General features: G+C 44.9%; 1 protein-coding gene across 2 annotated transcripts in view; it reads right to left on the bottom strand.

Annotated features, from left to right (window-relative positions):
* The window catches only part of si:dkey-222b8.4 (uncharacterized protein KIAA0895), a 60,096-nt gene that overhangs the window by 4,888 nt on the left and 43,468 nt on the right, over window positions 1–11,740 (bottom strand). For both annotated transcript variants that reach the window (XM_038796922.1, XM_038796923.1), the window contains exons 5-6: window positions 10,473–10,778; window positions 4,338–4,435 (exon numbers count right to left, since the gene is read on the bottom strand). In XM_038796922.1, the coding sequence (XP_038652850.1) occupies window positions 4,338–4,435; window positions 10,473–10,778 (404 nt within the window). The remainder of the gene's footprint in view (window positions 1–4,337; window positions 4,436–10,472; window positions 10,779–11,740) is intronic.

Here is an 11,740-nt window from a genome sequence, read left to right as displayed (position 1 = left end):
TGAGGAATCATTGGGAACATGGCACCTGATGTAGTTATATTGTGATGATGTGTGTATATTTTTATATTTTTTGTGTTATGTGCATATTCTGAGCAAGTAAGGAAAGCCAACTCAGTGTGTGTCCAGGGGTAAACAAGGAAGGTTTTTGAAGTCAAACTGTCCAAGGAGTCTAAAGGATGAAAGAGTAAGGGTGTTATCTTTTTGCATTTGTAATGAGGCCTTATTGTAAGTTTAAGCTTCAGGCAAATAAAGCAGATTTGAAATTTACATTTGGGGTGTGTTATATTATGTTACAGTAATATCTTGTTACTCTTTTGCTTACTTCCAGAACGGTCTGATGGTTGGTGTTTAGTAAAACTCAGTCTTCAAATTAAGCAAATACTGTTTATTGAGTAATGATTATAAATAACTATGGTTCAATTTTCTACAACTATAACTGAAGATTAGATAAATAAGAATAAGTATATATAATGTTTAACTAACCTGCTCACTAAGCTATATCTCTCTAACTCTGCTCACTAGCCACTCCTGATACAGAGAGGCGGGAATCTCCTCAGTGTAGATTATATACTTAGATCTAGTGCTGCTATCTAGTGGTTGTCGAGCATTTACAGATATTAACCCCTTACATACCAACAGATATACAGATCACTACAGGGTTGAGTGTTAAAATTTATGTGTAGCTATTGCATTTCAAAATAGGTTCAGAGGTAACAAGGAACATTTGCAACTTACAGGAGGTTTGTGGGTAAACAGGGGAAGACATTTTCAATTTTATTGATTCAAAGCAAAGCCAAGAGAAGAACACAAAAGGTTTGAATATTTGGGGAACCTAAGACAATAGAAAACAAAGATGAAAGAAAAAATAAGTATTTATGGGAACAGGTTTTCAGCTAGAGTGAGTCGCTATGGTTGGGGGGTCTGGCTGAAGGACAGCTCCTTTGTTTTGGCTGTTAAAAAATTTTAACTAAAGAAAGCAACTCGGTCTTAGGCCAGGTGAATCTTTTGTCTTGCAAAGCAATTTGTCTGTTTGAATCTGCCTTTGGAAAACCACATCAGCGCATTTCAGTTCTGGGAGTGGGAGACTGCTTCTGTTTGCAATGAAAAGCTATTTATTAATTTGGGTAATACTTCCTGGATTTTTCAGTTCAAAATTTGTAAGGGTTGTTGCCAAAATGATGGTTTCATTGCCTACCTTTGGTAGAGCATTTTTTGAGTTATTTTGTAAGATCTTTTCTCACTTTGTATTTTATCTTGCATGTTTAGTTTTTGGACGGGAAATCCTGTTGACAACGACAAAGCCGCTAGGTCCCGCTGGCGGCCGCCTCCGCCACCAAAGATCACACGGCAGGGTGGTCGCTAAATCCCTACCTTTATCTTTTCTTTTAATAAATATTTTAATTCTTCAAATTTTAAAATTTATCACTGGCGTTCTGTGCTTTTTGAGTTCAGTAGCTTTCCCTCCTCTTTTCTACCATACAAAAAGACAGATTATGATCACTTGAGGTGGATTTCAATCTGAGATCTGGCTTGCTCAGCATTATCAGCTCCAGTCATAATAACAGCAAGAGTTGAGGGAACATCTGGTCAAGCTTCCAGAAGCTATGCACACCCCAGTACAAAGGATGGAAGAGCCCGTCCATGCCATGAGTGTTGTATTGTCTCTGATGGGTGCACACGTAGCTTCCTCCATTGAGAGACAGGCAATCTACACGAAGAGCCAAATCCCACAGACCAGTTAGTGCGTAACATTGTCTTCTCCATAAACTCTAGCTAGCATTGGCAAGGTGAGAGGGGCCTGGAGTCACCACCTAATGCTTATCTTCTCAAGTTAGCAGGTAAGTAAAAGTGTGCCTTGCAAAGCAGATAAAACCTTGCAAGGCACACTTCTGCTTCTGGGGGTCTTCCTCCAGAGTACCCAGTGTGTGGCCAGCAGTTACTCAGCCCCTCTGTCAGTGAGAAAAGCACGGAGTAGATGGAATAGCAGAGGAGGCTCCTTCACCTCAGCATGGCCCCTAACCCTCAGGCTGCTTCACTGCCACTTCTCGCAGCACCTCCAGCATCACTAAATTATCAGACTGTTTACCAGCACTGAATGATCAGAAACTATGCCTAATTAAATACTGGGAAGAACAAAGTCATTGTCTTCAGTACCCGCTACAAGTTCTATTCCTAGTTACGATTCCATCTCTCTCCCCAATCATTGTCTGAGGCTCAACAAGATTATTTTGACCCAGAGATGAACTTCCCACCACATGTCTGCACCACCACCAAGACCTACTTTTTGCACCTTTTTAACAGCCATTACCCATGTAATCTAGACTTGACTATTCTGACATTCCTGGCCCGCCTCCCATATTCTACCCTCTGTTAACTTGAAGTCATCCAAAACTCAGCTGCCCATGACCTAATGGGTACCAAGTCCCCTTCATCCATCGCACCTGTGCTCACTGAGCTACATCAGCCCCATTTTAAAATTTTCATCCCTTTTTACAATTCCTAATTATCTCGCAATTTTCACTTGACCCAGAAAATCTTACCTTTAAATATTATGAATGTCCCTCAACATTTCCATGGGATATTGCTACAAACTTCAAAATCTGGGATGCCTGCTCAAACTTTAAAAAAGGAAGACCTCAGTACAGTTCAGATTCCGAAAAAAACAGCGGAGGTAGATTGTATGGGAAGATTGGGCTGCACGTTATGGGCAGCACGGTAGCATGGTGGTTAGCATAAATGCTTCACAGCTCCAGGGTCCCAGGTTCAGTTCCCGGCTGGGTCACTGTCTATGCGGAGTCTGCACGTCCTCCCCGTGTGTGCATGGGTTTCCTCCGGGTGCTCTGGTTTCCTCCCACAGTCCAAAGATGTGCGGGTTAGGTGGATTGGCATGCTAAATTGCCCGTAGTGTCCTAAAAAGTAAGGTTAGGGGGGGGGGGTTGTTGGGTTAAGGGTATAGGGTGGATACGTGGGTTTGAGTAGGGTGATCATTGCTCGGCACAACATCGAGGGCCGAAGGGCCTGTTCTGTGCTGTACTGTTCTATGTTCTATTTAAAGGAGAAGTGGACAGATATTTGAGGAAGTTGGTGACTGAGGAGGCAGTGCGGCTTGTTTATGGGATTGACCTGATAGATGGCACTCTTTCCTGGTACTGTACTAGTTATTATCCAATTGAAAATAAATGAATTGGATAAAATCCAAATAGTGCATGTTCTTTGGAAGGAGTGAAGCTGATGGCCTGAAGAGTCTTTATGCATCCAATATATTCTCATACTTTATGAATCTGAAACTACAATTTCATTAAGGCTCATATGCCCAATTTGCAGAATTTAAATGGAACAAACATGGGTGCAACTGGAGTTCTTTGATATGTTTCATAAAGAATATAGCGTCAAATATTTAATTACCAAGTATTCTAACGCTGCCAAATATAACAATTTAACCCAGCTTTAGGCTCCGGTAAATTTGGGAAATGAAGACCTTCCACATCTGATATCAAGTAGCAGAATGAAGTACTTCCAGGTCTACTCTTAGCAATGTACCTCAGGCACAATTTGAGACAACTTTGACTGACCAGGGTACATTTTCTCATTCAGTTATGTGGGGCCACCTCAAATGAGAAAGCCAATTAAGTACTGCTTTGCCTAGTGGCTCTATCATCCATAAGAACTGGACCAGGTTTGGTCAAAGTGGTTTCATTGAAGGCATTCTCGGTGAATTATACGGAAAGCTTAATATGCTGAATATTAATAAGCTTGCCAATTTGTACACCTAGTTACAGAAATGTTAACTGCTAAATTTGATGCTTAGAAATCTGACGGAGGACTGGTTTGAATAAGGCACCTTCCGCAAGGTTTGCCATTGCACTGTCATCAAGAATGTCCAAAAATACAATTGTATGTAAATCAAATGTCTGAATAAAATCTAAAATTGTCATGACACTAGTCTTTAGTAATACCTTAGTTTCTTTTGAAGGCCAAGTTAGAAACTAACTGTCATAGAGAGTCTGACAATTTCCACTGTCCCTCAGTTCTAAACAAGGTAATTTAAAACCATCCAGTAAAGATGGATTTGGAAGTTGTTAAGTTTTACTGTCCTGTTTTATATTCTGGAGCTTGCTGCTGTTTTGTGAATCTGAGCTCAGCAAAGACAGAACTAAAAGAGGTGAAAGCTCGATGGACATTGAAGGCAGGTTCCAGGTTGGCCTCGCACATCAAGATTGTATTAACTGTTTGACCATTTCACAGTTTACATCTATAACAGCTGAGAATTAGCAAAATGTATGATCAATACTTGTGTGAACAGCACAAAATGAATCGGGCTGTCAATTTTACTGTACCTTTCCCAGTGCTGTTAAAAGCTGGAAGTCGATGTTATCCCTGTGTCTCAGAATTTTAAGGATGCCGTCCAGATAGACTTGGTCTTTGCTAAAACAGCCTAAATAAGACAAATCAGAAGTGTTTGCTAAGTAATTTCTCTATCCCCAAGACTAGTTTTCATGTTGTATTCTCATATCAATCTGGGGAGGAAGAGGGTAAGGAAACAGGGGAGTTGAGGGTGGGGACAAGAGAGGGAATGAGGGGAGGGAGGGGGTGAAGAGAGGGAGGGGGAAGAGGGAGAGGAGGAAGTGAGGATGTGAAGAGGGAGCTTGAAGAGAGGGAAGGGAAGAATAGGAGGAGGAGAAGCGAGGGAGGAGATGGAGGAGGAGAGGGACGGAGGGAAGTAAACAAAGGGAGAGGTGGAGATGGAGGGGAATAGAGAGAGTGGAGAAGAGTGGGTCTGGAAAAAGGGAATGGGGGGGGGGGGGGGGGGGAAGGAAAACCGAATCATCTTGAGAAGCAAGAAAAAGGTAAAGAATGAGGCGAGGCAAAGAATAAGAGTAAAGTTTCAGTCACAGATGTTTCTTGAGTAAGGCGGTTTCACAGATAAATCAAAAAGCATTTTTGCCAACTCAGGATGTTCTAAGCTACTCTACAGCCAATTAAATACTCTTGAAAAGTAGTCACTGTTATAATGTGGCAAAATTGTACAACCAATTTGCACACAAACTACAGAAGAGAAGTTCACATGGAGACAGAATGAAGACATGGAGGGGGCTTTTAGACATGGAGGGGGCTTTTCCTTCCCCATTTTCGGTGGGCAGGTATGGTGGCAGGGTTGCAGAATCCAACGGGGGTCCCCGAATGGCTTTTAAGTCTTTAGAATTTCTCTTTACAATTGTTCCCCACCCCCGCCAATGATGTAATAAGGTTCCTGCCATGAAAGGTCAGGACCTGGCGAAGAGCATGCACCAGGGAGGCACTGGCAAGAGAATGCGTCGGGGAGGCACAGGCAAGAGAATGCACCGGGGAGGCACAGGCAAGAGAATGCACCGGGGAGGCACAGGCAAGAGAATGCACCGGGGAGGCACAGGCAAGAGAATGCACCGGGGAGGCACAGGCAAGAGAACGCCCCTGCTCTTCTTTAAATAATGCTGACATCATGTTTCATGGCAAATGTGGTACATCAGTCTGTGTACCAGTGTGGCACTAGAGTGCCAGCCTCGAGTACATGTTAAAGTCTGGCACATGAACCCACAACCCAATAATCCTGGGGTTAATTCAACACTTGGAACCACAAATACATACAGGAATGGATATATGTACATGTATATATACACACACACACCTTACACAGAATATTGCCCCCGACTTGCCCTAGATTGTTAAACATGAAAATATAATTAATTTGCACTAGAATTTAAATATTTTGCGTAAAAAGATCAGGTGTGACCACAATTCCTAAAACTGTGAAATGCCTCAGCTTCTATGCTCCGAGTTGAAGCTCCAAGAGATTTGAACACAAACTCTAGGTTGAACTCCAGGCTGAGAGGCAGAAGGCAGAGTAGGGATAATGGGCATAATATCTATTTGGTAGCTTGTGACTAGCTGTGTCACATAAGGACCTGCGTTGAGGCTTTAACCATACTTAATAATGGCATTGATCATGGAATAGAAAGCAATGCATCTAAATGTGACGTTGAGAAAGAGAGTTGACATGTGGTGGACCCGGTGGGGGGGATGCCGGAGGTAATGAGGATCCTTGGGGAGTTTGGGGATTTCTCAGGGTACAAGCTCAACATGGGGAAGAGCAAGTTGTTCTTGGTTCACCCAGGGGACCAGGAGAGGGGGATTGGCGAGCTCCCACTAAAAAGGGCGGAGAGGAGCTTCAGATACCTGGGGGTCCAGGTGGCCAGGAGCTGGGGGGCCCTGCATAGACTTAATTTCACGAGGTTGGTGGAGCAGATGGAGGAGGAATTTAAGAGGTGGGATGCGTTGCCGCTGTCCCTGGCGGTAGGGTGCAGTCAGTCAAGTTGACGGTGCTCCCAAGGTTTTTGTTCCTGTTCCAGTGCTTCCCATTCTTATCCCGAAGGCCTTCTTTAGGCGGGTCAACAGGAGCATTACGGGGTTTGTGTGGGTGCGAGGGACTCCGAGAGTGTGAAGGGTGTTCCTGGAGCGGAGCAGGGATGGGGGGGGCTGGCGCTGCCCAACCTCTGTGGGTACTACTGGGCCGCTAATGCGGCAATGGTGTGCAAGTGGGTGATGGAGGGGGAGGGGGTGGTATGGAAGAGGCTGGAGACAGCGTCTTGTGGGGGTGCAAGCCTGGAGGCACTGGCAACGGCGCCGCTGCCACTCCCTCCAACGAGGTATACCACGAGCCCGGTGGTGACGGCTACCCTCAAAATTTGGGGGCAATGGAGGCGGCACAGGGGGGAAGTGGGGGTTCGGTGTGGACCCCGATACGGGGCAACCACCGGTTTGTCCCGGGGAGAATGGATGGAGGGTTTGCGGGGTGGCACAGGGCAGGGATAAGAAGGCTGGGGGACCTGTTTGTAGATGGGAAGTTCGCGAGCCTGGGCGAGCTGGAGGAGAAGTACGGGCTCCCCCCGGAAAACACCTTTAGGTATCTACAGGTAAGGGCGTTTGCCAAGCGGCAAGTGGTGGAATTCCCGCTGCTGCCGCCACGCACGGTACAGCACAGGGTGCTCTCGGAGGTATGGGTCGGAGAGGGGAATATTTCGGCAACATACCAGGTGATGCAGGAGGAGGAGGAGGCCTCGGTGGAGGAGCTGAAAGGTCCTCCACTGAGGGGGGGAACGTGGGCAGAGGCCCTCAGGAGGGTGAACTCTTCTTTGTGCGCGAGGCTCAGCCTCATACAGTTTACGGGACCAGGATGAGTCGGTTTTTTGGGGGCGAGGACAGGTGTGTTAGGTGCTCAGGGAGCCCAGCAAATCACACCCATATGTTCTGGGCATGTCCAACGCTGGAGGAATTTTGGAAGGACGTAGCGAGGACGGTGTCGAGGGTGGTAGGATCCAGGGTCAAACTGGGCTGGGGGTGCGCAATATTTGGGGTTGCAGAGGAGCCGGGAGTGCAGGAGGTGAAAGAGGCCGGTATTCTGGCCTTTGCGTCCCTAGTAGCCCGGCGGAGGATTCTTCTTCAGTGGAAGGATGAGAGGTCCCCAAGCGTGGAGGCCTGGATCAACAACATGGCGGGGTTTATTAAATTGGAAAAGGCGAAATTTGCTTTGAGGGGGTCGGTGCAAGGGTTTTTTAGGCGGTGGCAGACTTCCTGGCAGAACGGTAGACAATGGTCAGTAGCAGCAGCAACCCGGGGGGGGGGGGGGGGGGGGGGTTTACTTTTGTTGTTCAGTACTGGGGGATCTGAGGGGTTGTACATATTTGCTATATTTGCTTTGTGTTTTGACGGGTGTTAATTTATTATTTATGTACAGGGGGGAGGGGGGAAACTGGGGTGTTTTGTTTTGTTTTGTATTTAATTCTATGGGGTTCTTTTTCCATTTTGTTGTTGATATTTTGTGAAAACGTTAATAAAAATTATTTTTTTATAAAGAGAAAGAGAATTGGCATTGTAAGAAGCCTAGATCAATGAATAAATTACAGATGATGTTGATAGTTTAAAGTGAATGAGTAAAACTGTGGCAAATGGATTTTAATGTAGGAAAATATGAAATCATGCATTTTAAACAGAAAAATGTTAGAACTAGGTACTTTCTAAAGGGGAAATCGCTAAAAAAAAAGACTGGCTGTCTCTTATAACCCACACGAGATCTATGGGATCGGACCACTCAGTCTCCACGTGAGTCTCGTTGAGTATGATCGTCTCTGCTGAGAGTTGGGGGCCCCATCAGCGGAGCCATGGACATTATGTAGAAAAGCTCAGCCCAAGTGGAAGCCGAACAGGGAATTCCTGACTGGAATCTGTGCATAACATGCAAATAGTTTCTTGTTCAATAAACAAACAGTTTCTTTTAGCCTCTTGTGTGGACTCCTCCGTGGTCACAATACTGTGTAAAGAGACTTAGGGTCCAAGGACATAGATCAATAAAATTAGATCAATAGATGCAGAAAATAATGTGAAAATCTAATGGAATGGTGCCGATTATAGCTAGAATATCAAAAGGGATGCCGTCATGTTTTGGGTATACAAAGGTTTGATTGGACCAGGCTTAGAACACTCAATAGTTCAGGGAACCACCTTTAGGAAGGATACACTGGCCTGGAGTGTCTACAGTGTAGGTTTATCTGAATGATAACTGGCCTCCAAAGGTTCAATTAAGAGCTGAGATTACACAAACTATTTATCCTGACATTTGGACGGGCAAGGGATGATTTGATCAAATTTCAAGCTATTAAGGGGAACAAACAAGGTAGAGAACAACAATTTCTGTTGGTTGGGAGTGTCTAGGACCGGGGGTAGTGTAAAAATTAGAAATAAATCAGTTGTGAAATTATGAAATACTTCTACACACAAAATCTGATAGAAGTTTGGATCATTAATGTTAGATGAATTGTATACCTGAGATTAATAGATAGTCCAAATGGATATGGGGCAAAGGTGAGTCTATTGAATTATGTTGTAAATCAGCCAGGATCTCATGGAATGGCAACAAGATCTAGGGGCTAGGTGGACGACTCTAGTTCCTATGTTCTTACTGACTGCACGGACAGTAGCACTGTCAGGGATGCCATCTTTTGAACAAGGCATTAAATCGAGGGCATGTCCATCTTCTCAGGTAGAAGTAAAGCTTTCCATGGCATTTTTCAAAGAGCAGTGATTTTTTTCCCAGTTTTCTGGCCCATTTTAGTCTTCAACCGATGATCACCCAAACAGATGCCATTATATTATTGTTGTTTGAGGGAGTTGTGTGTATAAACTGGCTGCCATGTCTCCTCCATTACAAAATAGATTATACTTCAAAAGTACTTAATTAGGTCTAAACTGCTTCGGGAAGTACTGAGGGGTTGTAATTTAAGCTAGATTTTTTAATATTACATGGGGGGGGGGGGGGGGGGGGGGTGGATTTTGCACCAGCATTCACTGCGAGCGCAAATGGCAACGTGGGCACAAAATCCCACGAAAGTACGGAAACGAGATTCTTGCCGGCAAGATTTCATTTCTGGATTTTCCTTGCCCCTTGCTGGTGACATAACGAGGGTCCCATCCATTCCAACCTCATTTCAAAGGATTAAAATTTATTGAGATCTAATTATATCCACATGATTCCCCCCTCACTACATATTCATATGCCCCACCGAAGCTTTATGACAAGAATCAGTCAAACAGAACGCCCGGGGGTACCAAGGTAAATATAACTCCCGGGGAGTAGGACATGCCTGGCCACTTTCCCTGACACTGCCCCCCAATACAGGTTGGCACTTACCCAGCACTTTGCCTGGCATGGGATGGCACTGCTTCCTGGCACTACCCCTTGGCACAGGTTGGCACTGCTTCCTGGCAGTGCCAAAATGGCTGTGCAGGTCAGGCATGGAGGTCCCTCATTTGGGGGGGGGGGGGGGGAAGAGTTCCCCTTATGTATGGTTGGGGGGAGAGCGGGACGCTGCTGCCTGTGAAGGGGGATGCCGCTGCCTGTGAAGGGGGTGGGGTGGGCGACGCCCATGAAGGGGGGCGGGTGACGCCCACAGATGGGGGGCGGGCAACGCCCGCGGATGGGGGGCAGGCAACGCCCGCGGATGGGGGGCAGGCAACGCCCGCGGATGGGGGGGGCGGGCAACACCCACGGATGGGGCGGGCGACCCCTGTGGATAGGGCTACTCAATGGAGGAGCCATGTTGTTGAAGATAATCTCCAGTATTTATGATAGATTTCAGGGGAAGCTGGATAAATAAGTGCAGGAGAAAAGATTTGAAGAATATGCCGATATAATTTGAAGTAGATGACTCATGTAAAGAATAAAGACCAGGATAGACCAGTTGAGACTAATGACCCATTTGCGTGATGTAATTTCAATATAATTATCTGCATTAAAATCATCTTTGGATTTCCTGAGAAGAAGAAAGATGCAGCAGGGTTACATGATCACCACCATTCAAAGTTCCGGTTGCAAAATCGTTTTTCACAGATATGATCGCTAACCGTGTATTGAGGTCTGCTTCCTTAGAACAAGTTTCTACCTGGTTGGGATGTGTCAGTCTGACCACGTTTGGCTCGCACACAATAGTCCCACCGAGTGTTTGGGTTTTCCACAAATTTCCCAATATCCTGGAAAAGTTCCCTAAAGGACATGTGGCTCGCCTGGTAGACTGTGTAGTAGAGCAGAGCTGCTCTCCAGAGGAACGGGTCCTTGTGGAACAGCACACTGTGGATACTGGCCAGTCCCTCTTCAGTTGGGTTGATTGGTTTCAGCCCATATTTTTTGCGACCATTCCAGTTACACCAAGGCTGTAGATTATTGTTTAAACCTCGGAGGTAATGGGTACCTGCACAAGAAATTCAATATTAATTCCACAAGACTCACTATAAAAGAAACATTCTCAATCAAGGCAAATATATCTTTACCAATCCTGAGACCCAAATGAAGTACACCACAACACAAAGTTTGCTTTCCTTCAAATGTCAAAGCAGTTTATATTTTCGATTAAATTAAACCAGTGTGGATTTTTTCCAGTGTTGGATTTTGTGTGTTCATGCTGTTTGTAAGATAAAGTTTGCCCGGACTTCCCTTTATTGCTGTCAGTGGGAGCAGACCTTTGGCTGTGGTTAGTGAAAAATGTCTGACTAATCTCATTCAATTGTCCTTTTTCTCCATATCTTACAGGGCATTTGTTAAGGGACTTAAAATTGCATTTATATGGCACCTAATCACATCTCAAATGTCCCAAGGCACTTCACAGATAATTAATTATTTTGAAAAACCGCTTTCATTTGGACAAATGCAGAAGCCATTTTGTCAGCAGAAAAATCCCATGAACAGGAAAGAGATGAATGGCTAGGTTTACTCAAAAACACAAATATCATCTCCTATTTTCGACAACAAGTGGGAAGGGATCTCACTAAATAGGCAAAGAGGCCTTGATTTAATATCCGATTCAAACCTCCAATAATGTAAAATACTGCACTGCAGAATCAACCCAAAATAGGGATTTACCACTGGTCTGTAGCCTGAACCCAACTGTTCAGCCCAGAATCAACAGGACTTCCAGCTGAGCCAAGCCTCCATATCCCTAAGCTGAAAGAAAATGGCGAGAGACTCCACTGCTGCTCATTATTCAGCGACACTCCGCTGGTAGAAAATGTTTCTGTATGTATCAGGTGAGACGCCAGCAACACGTACTCTCTATATTCTTACATGAAAGATGACCACTCAAATGTTTTAACCAGGTGCAGTGAAGAGTCACTCTACACAATTGCTTCAGGCTGGAAAGAAGGATAAATCATCATA

Source organism: Scyliorhinus canicula, chromosome 5 (genome assembly GCF_902713615.1).
Source record: "Scyliorhinus canicula chromosome 5, sScyCan1.1, whole genome shotgun sequence".
In the NCBI taxonomy this organism is placed as follows: Eukaryota; Metazoa; Chordata; class Chondrichthyes; order Carcharhiniformes; family Scyliorhinidae; genus Scyliorhinus; species Scyliorhinus canicula.
This window is presented reverse-complemented; position numbering and strand designations above follow the sequence as displayed.